Genomic DNA, 24,672 nt, shown 5'->3' with positions numbered 1-24,672 from the left:
TTGAAACTGCGCCACCTGGTGTTGGCATTTTACTTATAAGTAGATTTTCCCCCCGCGACTTCGTACACTCGATATTGACAGATGTATGAAACCCAACATACAGACAAAGTAAAAGTGAACACATCGTCATGGTACGAGACAAGTGACATTGTGCATGTATCAATCGGTATGTGAAATAGCAGAGTGCAACATCAACCAAAAAAGACGTTTTGAAAAACAAAATCTGATCAGACCCAATTATGAATCTAAACTATCCGGGGACACACAGAGACACATTAAACTCCGTGCAGCCGTTTATAGATCGTCTCACGTAAAAAAGGAATCGGGAGAAAGTAGTGTAACCTCCCACTAAGTTTATTGTTCATCTCAATGTCGCTGTGCTTTGAATAAAGATAGGTATAAAACTGGTAATTATTCGGGCCGTTGGAACCACCCACAATAAACTTAGTGGGAGGTTACACTACTTTCTCCCGATTCCTTTCTTACGTGAGACGATCTATAGGAGGAGTTCCGTTACAAACACATGTACAGGGTGAGTCAACGATTGCGCGGAGTAACTTAATAGCATGAAGATAAAATTTTTCAATAGAGTGCTTTTGTATTATGATATGGTTGGATATTCTCCACATTTTAAAAATATTTGGAATTATACAAGGTGCGCCCACAAAGGAGGGCGCCAAAATGGTACATTTTTTTAAATAGAACCCCCTGTATTTGAATGCTATTTTTTTAATGTTTCATGGTAGATGTATTTATTTGACTTTTACTTAACCCAGGATAAAAGATATAAAACCTGGAATCAAAATTTAAGTAATAATTTTGACAATATACTGACGCTTGCAAATGCCCAATTTTTTTTACAAATCGAATTATCTTTAAAACTACCAGTTTTTCGGATATTAACCATATAATAAAAAAAACGAACAGTTACACGTAGAATTCAAAAATGCATTCAAATACAGGGGGTTCTATTCAAAAAAATGTACCATTTGGGCGCCCTACTTTGTGGGTGCACTCTGTATAATTCCAAATATTCTTAAAATGTGGAGAATATTCAACCATATCATAATACAAAAGCACTCTATCGAAAAATCTTATCTTCAAGGCATTAAGTTACTCCACGCAATCGTTGACTCACCCTATACAGAACAATGTTATACAGGGTGTTCATTTGAAAACTTCCCACCACGGATTTATCAAAAACTACTAATTAAAGGAAAATATGGCGAGACATGTCAAAAGATTTGTCAAAGGGGACAACTTTTAACCAAAAACTACGTCACCCCCTGCCCCCCTCCCCGGGCCATCCATTCCCTTAAAAATTATAAATAACAAGTGGCATCAAGTAATACCTTGTTTGAAAGATCTTTCGAAGTCCTTTATTTCAACATTTGATTTTTTAAATGGGTCAATTCCTTTTCGAGAAAATTAGAAAAATCTTGTTCAAAGGAAGTATACTTTATACGAGTGCCTTAAGCATTTTTTCGGAGTCACCCGCACAAGAGTAAACAAGGTGTCTGCTGTGTTTCAGTTCCAGTCCAATTGCATTACAAGTATATTGTACTTCAAATTCTTAATCCCTACCAGCCTACCACAATTAAAAATAGAAAAAACTTCACATTAATGTCTCGCTACTATATTTATTAATAACACGCTTACATAACAGAAATGAATAATTTACAAAAAACACTAAAGTCAAAAAGAACATTCTGGAATCTCAATGTCCTCAATTGGAATTTCTGGAAAGTTATCGTCGTCATAATTAACATCAATTGTTACAGGCGAATGCAGCTGCGGAATAAACTCCTTAGCCTTAATTGGTGGTGTTTTCGGATTGAGCATAAAGTTTAATAAATGTGGTACATCGATTGTTTGTGGCTCCAATTGAATGTCGATGTCGTCATATCCTGCTAGAGTAAGTTTAGTGCATCTTATTAAATCAGCAATCAACTTATACTTTCTAGTCCTTTAAAAGAACATACATCGGAGAACCATTCTGGGTAGGTTTTGGGCTCTTTCGGTTTTTGCACGATGACTTCTTTTTGTTGTACATTTGTCGAAGCTTTAAGAGACGTTACCTTTCCGTTAGGTTGCGGAGTGTGATTGATAGCTCTATCACATAGTGGTTTTCGGGTCGATTTTTGTAAATTTGCTTTTCTGCTCGCTGTCACTTTATCTAAAAACAACAAATTAGACGTACATGAAACTACAAACAGGGTTACCGACTTTCTTGCTCAAATGCAATTCGAAAACCTGTGCTTGAAATCATTTTGCATTTAGCGAATGTAGGTCTAGGTGGCAGATGTAGAATAACCGTTTTTTAAAGTTTGAAAATGACAGTTATTTTGTGTCAACTGTCACCATCTGTTGGTGACTTAACTATCGTGATTAGAACGCATTCAACGAACTGCTGCAAAGGCGCAGGTATACTAGCAAATTACTTGCGACAATCTTGCGCCAGCGACTTCCACATGTATTTATACTAGTATGAACAATTATAAGCAAAGAGTAAAATACTCTTTGTTATAAGTGTCGTGATAAACTGTCAGGCAAGTTAGGTGAGCCATTGCTATCGCAAAAGTAAAAAGCAGGGTACTAATAAAATTTGCACGTTTCCTCGCCGAAATATCGAAACGAAATGGAAAGTTTGCGAGTATTTGGTGAGCTGCACTTTTGCCTGTTTAGACTGGCAAGAAAAGTGTCGCGAGAATTGTTCCACGAGTTCTGTCAAATGGACTCGCAATGCTATATACACTTACGACAGTAGTGTCCGACAGTAAATCGCGTGAGTTTTCTGGCTAGTCTAAAGGCGCTTTTGAGCTTAAAATTGACACGTAGATGCATGTCATGACCTTCAATGTTTTCGTGACATAACCTATGGTTAGCCAACACACATTACATTTCAAACAATGGTAGTATCTATGGGAAAAATATGAAACCTTACGCCAATGAACTTTAAGCGGTCATGGTTTGGGTGACCAAACAAACTAACTTGGCTTCATTATACGATCATTATTATCACTCCTCTCTCTCTCTTTCCTTCTCTAAAAGTAAGCTGTGGTGATGTTTCGGGAACGACAATGGAAAATGATTTTGGTAAGTACGTCATTGACAAAGGTAATGATCGCCGAATAGGTAAACCCTGCAGCATACATAACCAACATTTCAATATATAGTGCAACAAATGCGAACCAACAAATTAAGGTACATACCTCTTCAATGAAGAACCCGACGGAACCCGATGTGATAGATAATTTAGTTGATCATGCTGCAAAGTTTCCCTATTTATTAGGCAATCATTACTTTTGTCAATGACCGTATATTGAATCCAGAACCAGGTACATAGGACTTGTTTCACGACACAGAGTAAAACTATTATACAGGGTGAAGCGTCATGAACAATAGAATTCCGATTTTTGTAGTCGGCTATAGTTTTGTCCCATAATACAACTGTGATCAATGATAATCAACCCTTATGGTTAGGCAACACACATTTACATCTGAAACAAAAATATGATATGCTCTGTATATAACCAATCGACCGTTTTGCGCAGATGCCGAATACTAGGGGATTTTCGTAACGAAGCTATTATAGGCATATATATAAGAGAAGTATATGGATAAACGAGTGGACACGCCTATCGCCAACGTTAGTGGATGGAAATATACTTCTGTCATTAGTTGGGAACTAGGCGCTAATGCGCTTGCCTGTTATGATGTAGTGTTATTTACCAAGCATTTACTCCAGTTTGACATAACGGATTGAGGTTAAATTGTTTGTTTTGTTTATGAGTTATTGAACTTTTGTTTAATTTTAATAGTAAAGACGCCTTTCGTAGTTATATAAATCAGTATACGTAAGTGATACACAATAATTGTAAAGGAATACCTAATGTTTGGCAATTTTAGTGTGTTCATTACTTAAGAAATAAAGAAATGCAGGTACTTGTGGGAAAGTGGATTCTTCGGTTTCATGGCACAAGTAAGTTACAATGCAATTATCTGCAATCAATTCATTTATGCCATACTTGTTATTAGATTCCCAAGTGAAAAAAGCAACAAGAATCGGTGACTGCAAGCATGTGAAGTATCGGAATTCGATGATGTAAAAACAAGGTTGTGTTCTCGTCATTTTAACTGCTATGACTGCATTGATTTGGATGCACGCAAGCATGATGGGGGCACGAAGTTATATGGGGGTCACTTAAAACCTAAAAGATTTCCAACTCGACAATGTTAATTTTATTTTAAAATCAGTAAATGTCTTTAATTTAATTGTGTTTCTTTGAACATTGGTAATGTATCACTTTATATTATTAGCTGATGCGAACTTATCCAATTTCAAGTTATATTCAAGATATAATCCCTATAGGTATATTATTTCAATTGCAATTTAAGTTTCTAAATCGTTACAAAGTTTGCCTTCGAAGTTGAAGGGTGTAACCGTAAACAAACTCAGCTGAGGAAGCTCGAAAGTTCTCCGTGAAAATGCTACAGTTTCCAAGCAGAACGGTACGGAGTACCTTGAACCAGAACGCACTGGGTGGCATGTGAGCGCTGATTTGAGTTGGCAGTGAAATCATTCACGTAGGCCATTGACTGCAGGTCCCGAATCCTTGTGTGCCGAAAACAATGTTGAGGGCACAAAAAAGGGAAGATTCAAATTGTCGTCGCTGATCGGTGAAGATGCTAGTAGGGGAATCGAAGCGATATAGTCAACAGAGGTAAGAAACGCTTCGGCGGCGATTGGTCTTGGGAGGGTGGGCCTCGGCCAGCTAGTATACTTATCTAAAGACATCACAGGATCAGACAATAGTGATAGGAGTCGGCAGGTGGAATGGGGCCAATATAGTGAATATGAACCTGCATGAAGTGAATAGAAGTCTCGGTGAAGTTTCCGAATGGTGCGTGGTTGTGTTTACATATGGTAATTGCACACAATGATGGTTTAATAAAATTTTAACCCTATTTTCGAGTTATAGGTTATGAAATTTGAAATTGGCGCTACTTAAAAGTAGGCGGAGAGAAGTAAATATTTACTTGGGGAGTTTGCGCATAAATACAGAGTTGAGGACTAAGGAATAGGGCAGCTCTCTTTTATGGCGAACAATTTGCACATTGCAATTATAGGCGGTTATCCATATACTTCTCTTATATATATGATTATAGGAAAAAAACGTGGCGGAAGAGAGAAGATGGCGACGGGGTCGACGGAAGGAATCACTCGTTCCCGGTTTTTATTCTTGATTATTTTGATTGTGGTGTTGTGAAGGTGTATTTACAGGTAGTAACTATTTTATTCTTTCTTGTATGTACTAGCTATTAATAATTCAATTTCTTGCCAAAATTATTTACATTTTACTGATTTTGCATAAACTACGATATCTGAATCATGGCGTACTCCATGCCTTTGTTTTGAGTACAGTTATCTGAATCATGTTTGTTTGTTATACTGTACAGGATGTATACCATTATTTTGTTTTATTAAGTATTTATTTCTGTATTCACGAGGAGTTGATTATCAGGGCGATGTTGCTCTGTTCGATTGATTCGTAACTATTCCGTGAGGGAAGTACCTAATACCGTTTGATTGTTCGCTGTATCTGTTACTTTCTGATTCGTGGCGCGCTGCAGTTCTTGTGCGTTAGCTTTACGAAATGTCTCTGTGGAGTAGGTAGGTACCTAATACAGTTCGACCTTTCGCTGTATCTGTTGCCTACTCGTCTCGTGCGGATTGCAGTTCTTAGCATCTTAGCAATGCGAGATATTTAGAGGTCCTCTCATTAACATTTCCTCTATTTAAAATATGTTCTGCTTGAGCAATGATCGACTTTCACATGAATACTTGCTAGTGGAGTTCTCACATGTACTTTTCGTGTTAAGTAAAATTATGTTAATGAAGGCTGGAGTAGAGCCACACCATTTACATGTTTCCTATGTACATGCAATTTATTATTTTACGAGTTGTGTTAGCTCAATGGATCGTACAGGTATTTTGATGTGTTTTTGTACTGAATTGACTGACTTGATTGAGGTCTTGTGTATTTTGTTTCTATGAACTTGTTTAATTGCATTTGATTTGATTATCTGATTTTTATCATACAATTTGAGATATTTTATTTATGTGTATTTTCTCTTGCATTTTATTGCTGTAGTGTAGGTGATTTATTTCATTTATTTGTGTGCCCTATGCCGGGGTTTTTGTCCCGTAGAAGGTTTCCCTAGCATGGTCTTGTTATGTGCTTTAATATATTTATTTGTTTTTGTCATTTCTTACGCACAAAAGTTCTCTGTCTTTTGTTTAATTCCCTTCCCGATGATGTCTCACGTCCCAACATATAAAGAACCGATTACACAACGTAGGAGTTCATTCGGGCCATCCATATCGAGCCGACTGCCATCCAAATTCAAAAGTGCCGCGAAACGTCCCGTTTCGACTTGAAAGGTAGATGGCTCTGCTTGTAGTTTTTTCCCAGAGTTGCCAACGGTAAGTATAGTGTAAGTGAACGTTTTCAGTGTCCGTCTACGACCATTACACGACCTTTCCTTGAACTGCGTGAATTAACAGTTCTGCATAATAAATTGTTCGTCATGGTGCAAAACTTCCCACAAACTAAAGTACTTACGTAATTTTGTTGGTCGACACGATTTTTACCGTGCCTTGCGTAAGCTCCTATCTATGGTATTCCATCTCGGATTAAATGTTGCTCTCTTTGTTTACACTACACGGCAGTCGTATAGCGCAGATCGACCACAGAATATAGAGTACTCTATATGCGACCACCACGCCTACAAAAGTCGCACACGACAGAACGTCGGATCCAGAGCCGGTGCTAAATCGAGCCTCGGGGCCGCGGTCTTGAGCCTCAACAAGTCGGCAGTGTCACAACCGAGAAGATTACTTTTAAGTTTGAATCAAAAAATGTATTTTTTCCCTTATATTGGTAGGTCTGGTGAGGTAGAGGGCCGGTTTAACCTTAGAGAAAGGGTTTAACAAACTCGCCCGGGCCGTTTGATAGGTCCAGACCGACTCTAGTCGGATCGTGTGTATTGTTCCATTTAAATGTGTGTATGATTAGAGTCTACGACAAAAGCAATAAAATCGGACCGACAGAATTAGAATAGCGTACCGTGCGCAAGAGACCTAAAGTTCGTATAGGACCGCAAACGCTTCGTTACCGATCTGCAAAGTGATATAATTTCACCCTAAACTTTACAAATTAAACCTTTAATTTATATATGCAAACACACGATACAATTTTCAATGCCAACTGATGAAAACTAATTAAAAGTATATATAATCCAAGGTTATTAGAGAAAGTAGGTTGCCTCGTAACTTTCAGCCAATAAACGTTCAGTATTAAAATACGCGAATGACATCACCCAGAATCCCATTTTGTCCACATCATAAAAATGAATTATTAACGCAACAACAGAGCAAGTTCAAAAAATGCAAAATGGATCGAAATGGTACTTTACATGGATGTGCTGAAAAGTTTCTGCATTGCATAGAAAGAAACATGCTGGAGAAAACGCACTTTATTCAAAATAGCTTACATTTCATCTTCATAGTCTTCGTACGGGAAATGCAGACTGCACAGTCTGTATTGCATACGGGGTTCAGGTTCCCCTTTCCATTGCACTTTATAACCCATTCTTTTTGTAATACAGGAATTACCTTTTGGAAAAGCAAAAAACTGAATCTGCGATCCATTTCCTTTCGATTTGTTGGAGCTGCTATTGCATATAACAAAGTCACAAAGATTTCCATCCGGCATCTAATACCCTATATTGATACTTAAATATCCAACAGTAAGTATTCACAGTTCAAATATAACTGTCAAAGTCAATGAAAATTCAAACACCAATCAAATGGGACTTCCGGATTCTCGATGACGCGTCTCTCTAAAGTTACGAAGCAACCTACTCTCTCTACTAACCTTGTACCGGGGTGATTCATTAGAAGTGATGACAGTTTGAATTTCCCGCAAATCAAAACAATTATGAAGTTGGTACTAACTGATGATCATTTATTTAATTGCAGTGGTGTATCATCATGCTTTCAGTAAATCGTTTACTTATTTATAATCTACAAATATTGCTTCTGTTCTACCACAAATTATAAACTAACACTAGACACAGTCACGTTTCTTACATATTTTAGTGCATCAACTCTAAAAATTGTTCAAAATGGAAAAAGTAATAAACCGCAAAAGGCACACAACAATTAACGGCGACACTGGTTTCTTAAATGACAGTCATGACAGAACAAAATTACTAACGAAATTCAAACCGTCAATTTAATAATGCAAAAAACACTAAAACCTTACGCGCGAAATTCAAGCGATCATCACTTCTAATGAATCCAAATAAAGCCAGGACCTACTGGACCATTTTAAAAACTATACTTCATCTAACTAATTACGAAACATACTTCGGTGTATGATTGACCGCATACTATTTTGAACAAGTTGGAAAAATTGGGCCAACTGCATTGTTATTCCTCACATTATTATCATCACCAGAAATAAATTGTTTATGTTTTCGTTAAAAATTAATTACAAGTTTATACTGTATAAAGGCGCGCTTAGGGATTATCGTATTTGTATAGCTTTTATTTTAGCCGCGTATGTATAGTTGTCTTCAGGTGTTACAAACGGATTTATTCCCGGTAATTCCTGGCAACGGTGCACACCCTGCCCGAGTTAGCTGAAGCTTTTCTCGCTTTGAAGACGAGACGACGTACCTACTTACCTACAACCAATCTGAATAATTGCTTTATCCGCGTACCGACCGTTTTTATAATAATTGAAGATATAAAATTCTCTTTATCCGCCAATTAATGATTACTTTTTAATCTGCGCATTTTCGAAAAGTGCGGGCGCACATATAGGGTTTTTGATTACAGTTTGGTCAATTTGGGTGGTGGCGAGTAATCCTTATTCGACCTACATCATACAACTGTCAAATGCAAAAATCTACCGCTTTGAGTAACGTAAATCTAGCGTGTGGATTAAACAAGGATTATTGCAACCCTACCTTGCTTAACAGATTCACATCTGGAAGTCCTTTTATTTGGATCGTGTATTTTTATCAACATGTATGAGAAAATTAAGCGAGACTTCTAATCTAATACTTTATTCTACTGGGCGTACTGGCCGTGTAGGTATTATAAACGTTCAATGTATAGGTAATATCAAACTGAAGCGTTTACAAATTTTACGATTTATTTATGCAATTATCACAAATTACTTATATAGATATTGAAATGATGTTGATAGTAGTGTATGTTGTCTGTGATAGTAGGTAGGTATATGGGTATACTAAAACCCTACGTGCCAAAATCGTAATTGTATACTGTCTGGTGGATACTCATAATAGTGTTGTAGGAATATAACCCCCATTGATATACGCGATTTATGTACATTTGCGAAATAGGCGTTGTTTTCGCATATAGGTACCAATATTATACCGGGTGATCAAAAAGTAGTGCGGACAGTTTGAATTTTCCGTAAAACTAAACATGTATAACGTTGGTAACATACCAAAAGTCATTTATGTAAAAGCAGTGGTGGATCAATTTAATCACTAATACATAAATAAACTACCTTCTAAACATGTTTGCCAATTCCTTAAGTAAAAAACATTAAAAACTTAAAGCGTCCAATTTAAACTGTCTGCACTTCTTTTTGATCACCCGATATAATAAACTTTGAAACATTGAAACATAAAACTTTGACACTTCGCACATTTTGAATCTTTAAAACTTTGAAACTTTGAAGCTTTGAAACGTTGAACATTTAAACTTTACTTTGAAACTTTGAAACCTTGAAGCTTTGAAACGTTGAAAAGTTAAAATATTGAATCTTTGATACTATGAGGCTTAGAAACTTTGAAACTTTGCCGCTTTGAATCTTGGAAGCCTTGAAACTTTGAAGTTTTGTAACTTTGAAACGTTGAAAAGTTAAAACTTTGAAACTTTGACATTTGAAGCTTTGAAACTTTGAAACGTATGTACATGTGGTCTTATTTCTTCACTTCCTTAACACTGGGTACATCATGCTTACAGAATGAAAAGTAATTTATTTGATACATTTGCTAAAAATATGTTGAAGAAATAATATTAATACCAAATGAATAACTCGTTGACACCGTCTACAATACAAGAAATCCCACTGCTGCTCTTCCAAGAAAAAACACGTTGCGTGTATTGGATTCAGGAATTCATTATTAAATTTTCCGTTTTGAAAAGTAAACTTAATTTACTTTTACCGTGAAGGTTTCCAGAAATTATTAGAATCTGTTCACCTTTTAAAATGAAGGAATAGTTTGGAAGTGGCGGAACATCTGCAGTATTACAATTTAAATTGAGCAGTAGAACATTAGTAGCCATTAGTCACGCAATAATAGTCTATTGTGATAAAGAGTGTTAAGTACTATTCTGTCCATTATATCCAGAAAGGTTTGTAAACGATATCTACACTTATAGGGGTGAATCTGGAAACTCCCATAAGTTATAAATCGACCCTTCCCTTTGCTATTTAATAGGTATAAACTCTTGGGGCTACGTGTGATCACAATATTACCGCACATATACGTAGATGGAGACATCTTTATATTTCTAAACGACACGGCATTAAGCATTTTTGCGACGAAAGCATTTTTATTACCGAATTTGATACCTTCGTAATCCGAAGACGTCGGTGGCTACTAAGAGTATTTGTAGCGATCCGGCTATACGCTTGTAGGTGAAGTCCTATCAATTACAAACAGTTTAAGAGCACAATTGGTAATCCCGTGTTTGTTGACAGCCTACAGCTACCTGAAAGGACCCCACACGCAGAACTTATTTTCTTTTCAACCAAAAACCAGTAGCACAAATAAATTTATGAATGTAATAATATACTCTTGCGTCTTTTATTTACTTTTGCTCTGTTCCGAAATGCTCTTCTATATTGGGCTGCCCTTAAAAAATGCAGTGCGCGTCTTAAGAAAAAAAAGAAACAAAATCGAAGGTACTGTCGACTAGCTTATCTATACTTACTTAAGCTTTTTTAACGGATGAAAGGGCTGCGAAAAGGTTTCGCGATACAATTTAAGAGATAATCCTTTTCTTTGTAAAATGCTTAAAAAAGACCAACTCGTTACAAGCATAGCTTGCTATCAAAAGACAGCGGCAACGACAAGAAAGATCAAATTTTGTGTTCAGAAGATGGAATTGGGTTCTGCTCTTACGTTATTTTATCCTTATTAGTTTAAGACTACATCCATGTTACCATTACATAATATGTAGGTAAGTGTTCTACCCAGGGGTCTAGGACACTACGCCGAATGCCCACATCGCCGACCCGATTTTTGGATGGTCCATATCGCCGACTAGGGACACTACGCCGATGGACACTACGCCGACAATGCCCACATCGCCGACAAGTGGACAAGGGACACAACGCCGACCATGCCCACATCGCCGACAGGTGTACAAGGGACACAACGCCGACCATGCCCACTTCGCCGACGGACACTACGCCGACCGTGCCCACATCGCCGACAAGTGTGCAAGGGACACTAGGCCGAACGTGCCCACAACGCCGACTATTCGGAAAAAAATTACTAGGGACACTACGCCGACAGCGACCACATCGTCGACAATGGAGAAGTTTCCAGCTTTTTGTTATAAATTAATTATTAAAATTTAAGTAAAATGAAACAAAAATGTGATAGAATCAATAAAATTACTCCACAAATCCCAAAGTTACAAGACTAAAGTTGCGATTGGAATAATAATTTCGGGACGTCACTTCACCAAGTTTGCTAAAAGCATGTCTTGAGCATGCGATCAAAAAAGAGTGGTATCGCCTATGAATCGCCTTTAAAAATTTTTGTTTATATGGGAAATCGTATTTCCTGGAATTACGTAAAATGACGTCACCGACACTGCCGTTCCGCGCTGAATACCTAAACTTAAATAATATATTTTTCTACAACTGTCAAAAAAACCTGTCATTTTCTGACGGATTTCGAAACGCGAAGTACTAGATTTTTAATCGGTTAATTAATAAGTAAGGTTGCTCTTGACAACGTGCGCGAAATCGTCAACAGTGAAAAAAAATATTTCGCGCACGGGACAAAGTTGAACTTAAACAGCAATTTAATTAACAATCGGTTCAGTTGTAGAAAAAATATTGTATATAACGCTAGCGCGAAGTTATTTCGCGCATCTGACTGATATTTTGACTCGGCTTCGCCTCGTCAAAATACCTTCAGTCTCAATGCGCGAAATTGAACTTCGCGCTCTTGTTATATAAATAACTATTTTGTCATTTATTTCCGGATTTTGAAATTTCTTTTACTGGTTTATTAGTTTTGATCTATATTTTGATGTCATTAGGCTTAATATAGTAATATCAATTGTCCCTATTTGATAGTTGCTGTGTTTTGATAAACTGAAATTCGTAAATCTTTACACCGGAAGTATAGAAGAATTTATCGCGTTTTTTTAATTTGAAAAAAAAGGTTGGTTGAACGGTAAAATATCGCGATTCTTAAATTTCACATTTAGTCAAACAAAGCGAACAATAACTAGGGCTGATTGTATAAAGGCTGGTTGAACTTCGCTTGTAGTTAACAACTGGATTAAGGTATAAGAATGGTTAAAATTTGACGTTTTGTCAAACTTCAACCAATTACTTAGGTATCTTAACCCATTGATATAATCCAAACGAGGTTTAATCTGCTTTATACAACCGACCCTTATGCCCGTCAAGAATCAAGACGGGATTCATGAAACTAGATTAGCAAATACGATCTTAAAAAACAACCAGTTATAATCGATCATTTGCGCATGAATCTACCATTATATCAACTATTGGTGACGTTTTCTGTCAATCCCAGAATTAATCTTCGATCTCGGATCAATCTACGAGTTAGTACGGGCTTTAGTGTCCGCTTTACTAACAATGACACTTACTAAAAATCTTATATTGCTTGGCCACCTTGGATTATAAGGTAAGGTGTATCCCATTCTGGTACTTTTAATCAATGATTAACTTTGACCATCGTTTATGTAATTGAGTAACGATTTATTTTTAATGTTTAATGTGTACAAAATATGCTAAACAAGATTAGTTCATATTTTAAGAATTTAATGTTCATAAGCACTTATTTTAACAAATGAATTACTTTTTACTCCATATTCACATCTTCCCATAGTGGAATACATCCGTTTTTTCTCATAAACTATATTTTTATTTCAATTTGCTACCTAGGTGTAAATATTTTAAGCGTTTTTACACTTACATTGGTATCGTGTTATCAAAAATCAAAATCACCGAAATTATCGAGATAAACACAAATTCAAAGGGTGGCACGGTGGTAGAATTCATTATTTTTATTCTTCGCCAATGCAAGTTATTTCAGTGCGTATAAAACTAAAGTATGTAACTTTGTTTCACTGGCGTTTCGTCACATTATCTGACGTCATGTCATAGCAAAATTAAAGCAGGTCGTAAATTAGTACCTACTTATGAATAATTTGCTACCCCCACAAACAGTAATACACATTTACCTTGTTTGTACTAAAAGAAATTCTTTCTTGGTTTAAAATGCAGTTAGTAATTACCGTAGTATAAGCATTGAATTTATAGTTATAAATTCAATGGTATAAGTTCCTATCTACCGAAAAAGGTCAAAAATCTCACTACCTGTAAACAATATTTTACTAAGAGCGGCACCTTCTTTGAACATTAATCCGCAATTCTGTATTTACCTATGACCCTAATACAGATTTTTCTAAGAAAAACCTTCAATTACCTATGCAGATGTTGGGACAACATTTTGATAAAGTCACGATGGAATATACATAATGGAAATACAGAGACCGACAGCAAAGGTTCCCATAGTAAAGGTTGAAAATTCTCACTCTACCTGTAAACAATATTTTACTAAGAGCGGCACCTTCTTTAAACATTAATCCGCAATTCCGTATTTACGGGTTTTTCTAAGAAAAACCTGCAACTATGCAGATTTTAAGACAACATTTTGGTAAATTTATGGTAGAGTATAATGGGAATACAGAGACCGACAGGAAATAGCAGGCGCAAATTAGGCAGAGCGTACATTTACAGAAAAGGTTATTTCATTATTGCTCGAGGAATAAGAAAAACGGATTAAAATTTCTAAAACCCTTATGGATATTGAATAGATAATCAGTACATTTTAAGAAATTAGCTGAAGAGGGGTAGCAAATTGAAATAAAAATATATTTTATGAGAAAAAACGGATGTATTCCACTATGAGAAGATGTGAATACGGAGTAAAAAGTAATTCATTAGTTAAAATATATGTGCTTATGTTAATATTAAATTCATAAAATATGAACTAATCTTGTTTAGCATATTCTGTACACATTAAACAATAAAAATAAATCTTTATTATATAAACGATGGTCAAAGATAATCATTGATTAGCACCAGAATGGAATTGCACCGTACCTTATTCCAAGGTGGCCAAGCAATATAAGATTTTTAGTAAGTGTCATTGTTAGTAAAGCGGACACTAATGCCCGTACTAACTCGTAGATTGATCCGAGATCGAAGATTAATTCTGGGATTGACAGAAAACGTCCCCAATAGTTGATATAATGGTAGATTCATGCGCAAATGATCGATTATAATTATAACTGGTTGTTTATTTAAGATCGTATTTGCTAATCTAGTTTCATGAATCCCGTCTTGATTCCTGACGGGCATAAGGGTCGGTTGTATAAAGCAGATTAAACCTCGTTTGGATTACATCAATGGGTTAAGATACCTAATTGGTTGAAGTTTGACAAAACGTCAAATTTTAACCATTCTTTACCTTAATCCAGTTGTTAACTACAAGCGAAGTTCAACCAGCCTTTATACAATCAGCCCTAGTTATTGTTCGCTTTGTTTGACTAAATCTGAAATTTAAGAATCGCGATATTCATTAATCTTTTACCGTTCAACCACATGATATTACTATATTAAGCCTAATGACATCAAAGTATAGATCAAAACTAATAAACTAGTAAAAGAAATTTCAAAATCCGGCAATAAATGACTGAGAAATATATTATTTAAGTTTAGGTATTCAGCGCGGAACGGCATTGTCGATGACGTCATTTTACGTAATTCCACGAAATACGATTTCCCATACAAACAAAAATTTGTAAAGGCGATTCATAGGCGACTCCACTCTTTTTTGATCGCATGCTCAAGGCATGCTCTTAGCAAACTAGATGAAGTGACGTCTCGAAATTATTTTTCCAATCGCAACTTTAAAGTCTTGTAACTTTGCCATTTGTGGAGGAATTGTCATTATTAATTAATAACAAAAAACTGGAAACTTCTCCATTGTCGACGATGCGGTCGCTGTCGGCGTAGTGTCCCTAGTAATTTTTTTCCGAATAGTCGGCGTTGTGGGCACGTTCGGCCTAGTGTCCCTTGCACACTTGTCGGCGATGTGGGCACGGTCGGCGTAGTGTCCGTCGGCGAAGTGGGCATGGTCGGCGTTGTGTCCCTTGTCCACTTGTCGGCGATGTGGGCACTGTCGGCGTAGTGTCCCTAGTCGGCGATATGGACCATCCAAAAATCGGGTCGGCGTTGTGGGCATTCGGCGAAGTGTCCCGCCCCCGATGAAACCGGTAGGAATGTTCCTCTGTATAGCAAACAGCACTACAGAACACTTTTCTTTGCTCACTTCAAAGTCGTTATGTAAGAACCACTTATTTGATTCACTCACCGCAGTAGACATCTGGCAACAACGCCATTTAACTCTTTGTCAGCAGCTAATAGGCATATGTCATCTGCATAAGATAACGTTGAACCTTGTGGCAGTCCTAACGCTATTGTTCTGGGTCCTAAGAGGGTATTGTTGGGTGTTTTCAGATATATGGTTCTGTTTCTGAACAGGTTTGATATAATCCCAGCTGCTTTCTTAGGAATCCCGATTTTACACATTTTTTCCTCCAGTATGTCTAGGTCAACGTGATTGTATGCATCTTTAATGTCTAGAAAGAGGCCGCCCGTGTAATACTGGTGTGATAGATTAGTCTGAATTTCCGTGATTAGGTCAGATAACGCTTCCATGGTACCTTTATTTCTCCGAAATCCGTATTGCCTGGGTGGTAACGCAGGTGATCCTTCTAACCACCATTCGATCCTCGTTTTGATCATTCGTTCGAACGTTTTATACAAACACGATAGCAGGGAAATAGGGCGATATGATTTGAATTCGTTAGGGTTCTTGTTGGCCTTTAAAATAGGTGTCACCACAACTACTTTGAAGGATGCTACTTCTTGACCGTCACACCACATATTGTTATACGCTGATAACAGTAATTTCTTACACACCTCTGGCAAATATGGTATCATGTCGTAGGTAACATTATCGTGCCCAGGAGCTGTATTTTTTGTAGTTTTTAAGGCCCTGTTAAGTTCTATCGCTAAGAATGGTTTAAGTAAAGGGTTGTCGTTTGGGCCGACAACTTCTTTGGACGGTGCCTTTGCTACAGATGGTGGACTCATTGCGTCTAGGAATTCTTCCATACAACTGTGACTTGCAGATCTGTTTAAAGCCGTAACTCGGTTTAGTCTTTTAATCATATTCCACACATAGGAGGACGGGGTATTCTTATTTAATTTGCTACAAAAATTTTGCCAGCTCTCCCGTTTTTTGTATTTAAGGTATCGTTTCGAAAACGCAAAGGCCTCTTTGCATTTCACAAAATTCTCAAGTGTTCGATTCCTTTTATACTCCGTTAATCTTGCCTTTCTTTGATTGACAACCTTAGTGCAGTCGTCGTCCCACCATGGAGGAGGAGGTTTATCCTTAATAACAAAGGGATGTCGGATGGTAAAGATTTCGTCTGCTGTATCGGCGATGGTCTTAATAAGTAATTGCATTTTCCCATTGGCTGTATCAGGAATGGGAGTATTTCGAAGCTTATCACTCATGATGACCCGTAAGCGTTTAAGGTTGCCTTTGTCCGTTTTCCAACGAGTGCTAGGATAAATTTTGCTAATGTTGTTTCTCAATATTTTATATTCCATGAGAATGGGGTAATGGTCTGAGCAGAAGGTGTCATCTAAAATATTCCATTCGATTTTACCAGCAATATCTTTAGTCGCCAGTGTAATATCCACCACTGACGGGCCATAATTAGGTGGAGATATTCTGGTGGGCAATCCGTTATTCAAAAAAACACAATCCACATAATTGACGGCTTTTAAAAGCACATTTCCTGCGTTGTCAGTTTTACATGATCCAAAAGCTTGATTATGTACGTTGAAATCTCCGCCTATAATGTAAGGGGGAGTTATTTGCGATATAAAGTCTGCGTAATCCGTATAGCTCATGGTGCTTTGCACTGTGCGGTATACTGATACTATTGACAAATTGTGCATGGAAAGTCAAATGCCGCAAGCCATAAAATGGTCAAAATTATTAGTAAAATTGATTTTGCTGAATTGTAGGGATTTATCGACTAAGATAGCAACACCTCCGTATCCATCTGTTCTATCCTGTCTAACAACATCATAGTATTTAAAGTTGCAAAGGTAGTGGGGTTTGTACCAAGTTTCGGACAAGACGGCTATATTTACTTTGTGTACTGATAGCATGTTTTCAAGATTTTGTCGTTTGGCTACCGCCGACTGCGCATTCCACTGAATTATTGTTAAACCCATATTTGACGCCATTTTAAATTAAATAAAAATAAAAGTAAATAACGGGAAAAAAAACAGTACTTCCTTCTAATAAAAATCCGAATCGCTGAAGTCCTCCTGGGAGGACATCATGCTATCTTCTTGTGACAAATCCGACAATATGATTTCACAACTTGAATTCGCCAATCTTTGTAGTTTTAAGCAAAGCCGTTTTAGCCTGGCCTTTAACTTAGTTGTTTTAACTTGCTGAATGGTTTTGATTAGTATATTGAGAAGCGCCGATAAGTCGTTTGTATATTTTCCGGTAATATCAGCTATGTTTTCTTGACCTTTCACTTCTACTACCCACTCACAGAATTTATCGTAGCTAATTAGTAACTCGGGAGAGTCGTCAAAAATATTTTTGAATTCAGGAAAGGACATGGAGTCCTCATTTGGGGTAGAAATTACGCCTTTCTTTTTACTCTTAGTTTTCGGTTTCTTAAAGGTTAGTTTTTCTGAGTAGCCGGGTGTACTTTTGACCTCTTGTGATCCCGTTGATGACGGTGGACCCCTCTTTTTAGGTGGAGACCTGAGATCTACAACGACTGCACCGGTTGATGAAGGATTCATAAGGGAGGTGGGAGCGATTGGTTCACTAAATGGTTGAAGGTCGGTACTACTACGGACACTTTTATCCTGGGTGTCTTCTTGCGGTTCGTTGACTATTTCCCTATTTGTCGCAATTTCTGTTGAGTTTGTAGATGGTGAATGCCCAACTGAATTGGGGCATCTACTGGCAAGGTGCCCTTTGTTTTTGCAAGAGAAGCAACTCATTTTATCTGCCGATAGGAATACACGAAAGTAGTTGTCTTGGTAATTAATAAGAATGCTAGAGGGTAATGCATCGTTATCATCCAATGCAACGTACGTGTATCGCCGAAAACTTAGCACATGGGCGTAATCTTTGTCACCGATTCCGGCATTAATACAAGTGATACCCGAAACTAGTTTTAAATTTGCCCGTTTTAATTCTTCAGCTAGTACATCATTTGGGATACAAAACGAAACATTTGACAAAATGATTTTCTTTGCCGGTAAAACCAATCTACGTGCGGGAATAAAAACATTACCTACTGTAATGCCTTTATGATTAGCAATAAAGTCGTCAACAAGTGTCTTACTGCTTAAACATATGCACACGCTCCAGTAAGATACCCTAGATGCGTAAATCACATTTTTGGGCCCCACCAGGGTCCCCACAGAAATTACATAATCATTTTTGGATAACCGATCTATTGCTGGGAATAGAATTCCTTGTTCTCTGCTAGGAAATACATAACGATTCTTTTCCTTAACGACGGATGCAAAGGATTGCATATCGCGTTCAATATGTTCATTTGACAAGTTTTCAGAGTTGCCTAATTGAGCATTTACTTGATTGCCTCCTTGGCTAGAAGTAATCATAATTTCGGACACAATTATACGGGACTGTTTATCTTGATTCTCCATGTCAGAAAATCAAAAGCGTGTAGTAATAAACAACTCGCAATCGAGCCGATACGGGCTCCCACGTGCACACCAGTGCGCCGTGGAAACCTTTGCTTAGCTAATCTACTGCAAAATAATAATAAGAGGAATCTAATCAATACGACTTATCTTTGTACTCGTCTTTGTATAAAATACGGGTGTTGGTTTACTGCTAACTGAACTGAAACTCTTATCACTATGAGCACTCGTAATACCTGTTACTATGAGCACCACAAGAATTAAACTGTAAAATTGTTCTATAAATTGAAAATTCCTTTATGTAGCGAAAGGCCGAATTTAATTTGATGACGCGGCGCAAAATAACCGTGATTGATGCACCATTTTTAAGGTAACCGTGTGGAAATCTTAATTTTCAGAAACGCAAGAAGCGAAAATTTTCTTTCTATTTTTAGAAATGCGATGTTTTAGCTACTTTGATACGGTTTGGTGTGCATTTGTGTGAATTATCTTCAGAGCTGATAATTCAAATTTCAATTTGTTTTTCTCATTTCACCTGTGTCAATGCAACAAGTACTTGTGAATATTTATCTCGAACTCGATGCGGATAGGTATATGAGATTATACTACGTATTCGTCAGTTCTGATGTGCACTGAGCAATAATCTTATACAGTATTGTTGGTTGCCTACTCTTGGGAGTAGGTATCCAATTCCAGCAGTTCACTATTTTAGTTTTAAATACCAATATATTAAAACAAACTTTTTTTTACAGAAAAAAAAACACCATAAAGAATCGAAAAATTAAAAACATCGTAGCACTCCGATTATAGCTTATTAGAATAAGTGTTGGGTAGTATTTAGATCAAATGGATCTAGATCCACGATCTAAATCCATTATATATATCTTGGATCTGGATCTAAATCCTTTTTAGACGAAGATCTTGTATCTGGATCTAGATTATATGATAATAATGGATATTTCACTCGTACATTTAAGACCTGGCAGTCATTATATAATTTTTTAGGCTATCATCACAAAAACGTTGATTTTGTGGTCGCTTTTGCGGCCATAAAGTTTCACTTTATTGTACGCTTCTGTCAAACTTTACTTTATTGTACACATCTGTCAAACTGTACTTATTTGAAACTGATGTGTGAGAACCAGTAATCTGTTTGATAGAAAGCGTCTATCTGGTCTGTCCCCATCAAGGATTGGTCCATCCACGTGCGTTTTTTTCATTTTCAGACTTGTAGGAATGTTTCACACTATTTTGCGTAATCACAATGTTCACATTTAAAATTATAGCTTGACGTTTCAATCTTTGCTGCTTGCAGAGACCTTTTTGAAGTGTAGAACCAAAACATGAGTAAGATGTTATTGCTTACATTATTATACGAAGAATCACCAGCAATTAACCGAGAACACAAGTAGCTACCTATACCTACCATCAAAGTAGGTAATCAGGTTTCTAATAATTGTACATTAACTATAAGGTCTTGGAAGCCACAGTTACGAAGGACCTATTGCATTTGACATTATTAAAATCTTGTGCAACCGAGGAAGTTGCGATTGTACTTTTACTCTCAAACGCCTGCTTTTATATAATAAATGACTTAGGGTCGCAAGCGCAACGCTTGCAGCTTCCAAAATTTCATTTGGGGTATCTGAACTGTCGCTATCACCCATTTTGATACGCACAAAACACACGCAAAGATGCTAATTATAATTTATTACATATGACAGGAAATGCTTTGTTTTTAATTATCTAAGATAACTATGATTTTCAGAAAAAATATGTTTATGAGCAAATTTTTGAATTCTTTTTTGATGATCGCCTAAAAAATGTTGTGTGCACCTTGGCCAAAAGTGATTTGTTAGGCCTCATCTGAATTGCGGCCTCGGCTACCGCCTCGGCCACAAACAGCAGCTTCGGCCAAAAAAAATCACTTTTACGGCCTTGGTACACAAATAACTATTTTGCAATATTTAAAATTGGCAAAGTAAAATCGTTTCTTTCAAGAATAAATAAGTATGTTCCGTTCAAGTTCAGCCTTTTAAGCGTAGACAGCTTTAGCAGGACGTCATTACGGGTATCTTAAGCTTAGGCTTATAGGAGGTATGACAGGTAACTGGTTTATTGGCTTTATTTTTAAGTGGGCGGGGTTTCAGCCAAGGGCTGTTCTACAAATCCCACTCAATATAGGTACATTATTTTATTAATATCTACGCCCGAACCCGGATTCGAACCAGGGACCGTTAGTGTTGCAGTCGGGCTTCCATACCACTGTGCCACACAGGCCGGCTAGACTAATAGTATATTAAGAAACAAGTGTATAATCAATTCTTTATAGCACGCGCAACCGGTTTAAGTGCACGACGCAGCGCAGTGGAGTGCCTTTAAACGTTGCGAGTGCTTTAAAGACTAATTATACATGAGTTTCTTATAGTATTTTTTATTATACCTGCAATATAATTGAAAAATAAAGGAAATTAAATGAAATCATATTGACGTTATACTGTATACTCGAATAAGCACCAACTTTCAAGAGAAACTGAAAATTAATTTTATTCCTTCCCATATCAATATAAGCAAAGATAATAATAACGTTTGATATACAGCGCATAATTTTACCTCTTTGGCTTTCTGCTTCTTTTGGTAATTGAGGGAATGCAACCTCTACCGGACTACTACTTTTTACTAAAGAGTACATTATCTTTAGAAGACATAATAATGGCTCTTGAGTGCAAAACTAACCCCCACCCAAGCGACATGTGCCTCCCCCGGACATGTCGTCGGCTACTTTTTACACGAACGTGCTTTATAAAATCTTATCATAATAATATTTATAATAAACCGATACAACGAAATATGTCTTGAGCATTGAGATAATGCTATTAATTTTGTTCCCAATATCTCAGTGCAAGACTAACGATTTTGACATGTTTTGATCCAAATCCATGTGGTCGCCAAAAATAGATCCAATTCACGTTTTGGTAATTGAGATAATGCTCTTGGTCTTTTTTCCAACAATCTTGGACAATAAATATCGATTTTGACATGTTCTGATCAAAATCCATGTGGTCGCCAAAAATAGATCCAATCCAATTCACGTTTTGGTCACTGAGATCTTGGTCCCTTGGTCTTTTTCCCAACAATCTTGGTGCATAAATATCGATTTTGACATGTTTTGATCAAAATCAATGTAGTCGCCAAAAATAGATCAAATTCATGTTTTGGTCATTGAAGAATGCTCTTGGCAACATTTGAAAACTTTTACAACTCCAAATTCATGTGTAAAGAATAATTTTGGGTGCATTTTGCTCTAAAACTTTTGACCTATACCACAGAGAAGTTATATTACACGGACGGACGACAATATAAAACTATAAAGGATCTGAGGATCCTTAATAATTCAGTTTGACTTGTCTTTATTGTGTGCTTACTTGCAACATGGGAGTTTTTTCACTTTAATAAATGTTTTTGTTATTGTACATTTGTTAATGCTATTCTTTATGATGGATAACGACGATGTATTGAGACATGTCAACCCTAACGCAAAGTTTGAGCAAGCAGAGAGCGTTTCGGAAACGAAATCATTTCCTTTGTTTTCTAATAATAATACAATCTTTCAAAAGTTACCCTCATCTTACCTGTATAAGCTAAAGCATCTTGGTTTTGTTTAATGCATGATTGATGAAGTCTCACTTGACTAGAGGTACATTACGGAATCATTTCTTTTATTTTTTGACATCTTCTAAAAAGCACATTCTGTGTCGAAGGGGAAGGCTTAATGGAAAAACGAACAAAATAAAATTCAAATCAGTGTCAGCAACGCAGAGTTGTTTATTAAAAAGAGTGTAAATTCTAAATGTCGTACATAAACGACTATTTCACAGATGAGAAATTTTGGATCGTGTAGACAAGCATACTTAATGCCATTACGCTAGAAGCAGTTGCGGAGAATAGTTTGTTCCATAATTTTCTGTTAAACATAAATGCGTGTAATACCAACGGCCTGCATTTTTATTATGTTTATGCAAAAGCAAAAAATAACACCGTGTCAACAAATACGAGTGATTCGTCACGGTGGCGGTCGCCGGCCACAACCTATTGTACACGCAGGTGGCTGAAACATAAATTATGGTCGATGTACCTGAGATTTCGTCATATCCTTCCGGCATAAAAAAACACAATGAGTTTGTATTCCAAAATATAGGATGTAGATACTCGCAGAACATTAGCAAGATATTCTCAGCGTGTGATGGTGTTAGTTGCCCGTATCACATTTGATTCCTAGAAATTGACAAATGGCCACCTACCTATAATAGTAATTATCTACAAACTAGCAAAAACAAAAGAATGTTGCGGGTTTAGAGAAGGCAACGGACGCGGCACAAAAAATTGTAGGGTTTGACGACTTTAACTCATGCGTTTAATCTTGCCAATTTTGTCATAGAGTAGGTAGACGTGGATTGTGAAAATAGAAATTACCTACAAGAAAAATTAATAATAACTGTATTGAGGGTGTCAATGAAATTAACTAGGTTGGCCGTTGGAATAATAACCCAATTCCTCAAGAGGAAGTTTACAAAAGTGCAAACAGGATGGTGGTATAATATGCAGTCGTTTATGTATTGGGAGTATATATTTATTAAAATTTATTTATTATTAATTTTGCTTTATATATCATTGAAATTAGGTAAAATTTTCGTAAAAGAGAAACTCTAATTTCTCCACTAGAGCGCACTGGAAAAACAGCGAGTAGCGATATCTTGTCTTTCAGCGAAAACGTAAAATCTCCCATTCAATTCAAAAATTTAATGTATTATTTTAAAAAAAACTTCTATCCAAGGAACTGTAGCGGTTTGCGGGAAAATGTTCCACGATTTTCCAAACCAAATAGTGAAATGCATTTACCTATTTATTTATTTATTTATTTATTTATTTATTTGTTTATTTATTCATTTATTTATTTATTTTATTGTCCGTCTTGTTCTGCGCCCCAAATTACAGAGTGACCCGCATAATGCTTTTTAGAGATGTCCCGGCAGAACGTCTTCAGTTGTTCTGTACTACTCCGGTATTTACCTTACGAATTATGAAAACTGCAGGAAAACCTACTTCGAAGGATGCTGTAATTTCTGTGTTGCCCCAAGTTTGGTTGGAAAATAAATACACACATAAGCACTATATCCACAAGCTCGATGTTTTATATTTAGGTGCGCTGTCTAGATTCCTCCTTGCGAAAAGCATTAAAGGTGGTAACATTCGCTTGGTCTATGAAATAATATTTCACCTTTAACCAAAAATAGCGAAAAATAATAATATATTACTACGTAAATAATGTCAATGTAGACGTTGATATTTGATCCAGACGCCTGAATTAATGTTTTATTTTTAAATGATTTAATTAGTCTGGTTGGGATCTTTACGTATAAACACAAAACCAGCATTGCGTTTCCAGTTGTATCCAAGTGCTTTGTTTTTCCTTGTAAAAGTTTATTTCCAGAATTGT

The 24,672-nt window shown here is 36.6% G+C and overlaps 2 protein-coding genes across 4 annotated transcripts in view; both read right to left on the bottom strand.

The window, feature by feature from the left end:
• LOC116176514 (origin recognition complex subunit 5-like) overlaps positions 1-24,672 on the bottom strand; it is a 566,782-nt gene that overhangs the window by 113,255 nt on the left and 428,855 nt on the right. The window lies entirely within an intron of this gene.
• On the bottom strand, positions 1,621-2,367 carry LOC116176524. 2 transcript variants are annotated; one of them, XM_031495129.1, is made up of 3 exons: positions 2,227-2,367; positions 1,958-2,176; positions 1,621-1,910 (listed from the first exon to the last, which is right to left on the bottom strand). In XM_031495129.1, exons 1-3 carry the CDS (start codon positions 2,267-2,269, stop codon positions 1,696-1,698), a joined length of 477 nt encoding a protein of 158 aa, XP_031350989.1. In that variant the 5' UTR covers positions 2,270-2,367; the 3' UTR covers positions 1,621-1,695. The 2 variants fall into 2 exon arrangements, with proteins under 2 accessions (XP_031350989.1, XP_031350991.1); XM_031495131.1 differs by having other exon boundaries at positions 1,621-1,907.

The sequence above is a fragment of the Photinus pyralis genome, unplaced genomic scaffold (genome assembly GCF_008802855.1).
Source record: "Photinus pyralis isolate 1611_PpyrPB1 unplaced genomic scaffold, Ppyr1.3 Ppyr1.4_LG7, whole genome shotgun sequence".
Classification (NCBI taxonomy): Eukaryota; Metazoa; Arthropoda; class Insecta; order Coleoptera; family Lampyridae; genus Photinus; species Photinus pyralis.
The sequence above is the reverse complement of the archived record's forward strand: the minus strand, read 5'-3'. Positions and strand labels throughout refer to the sequence as shown.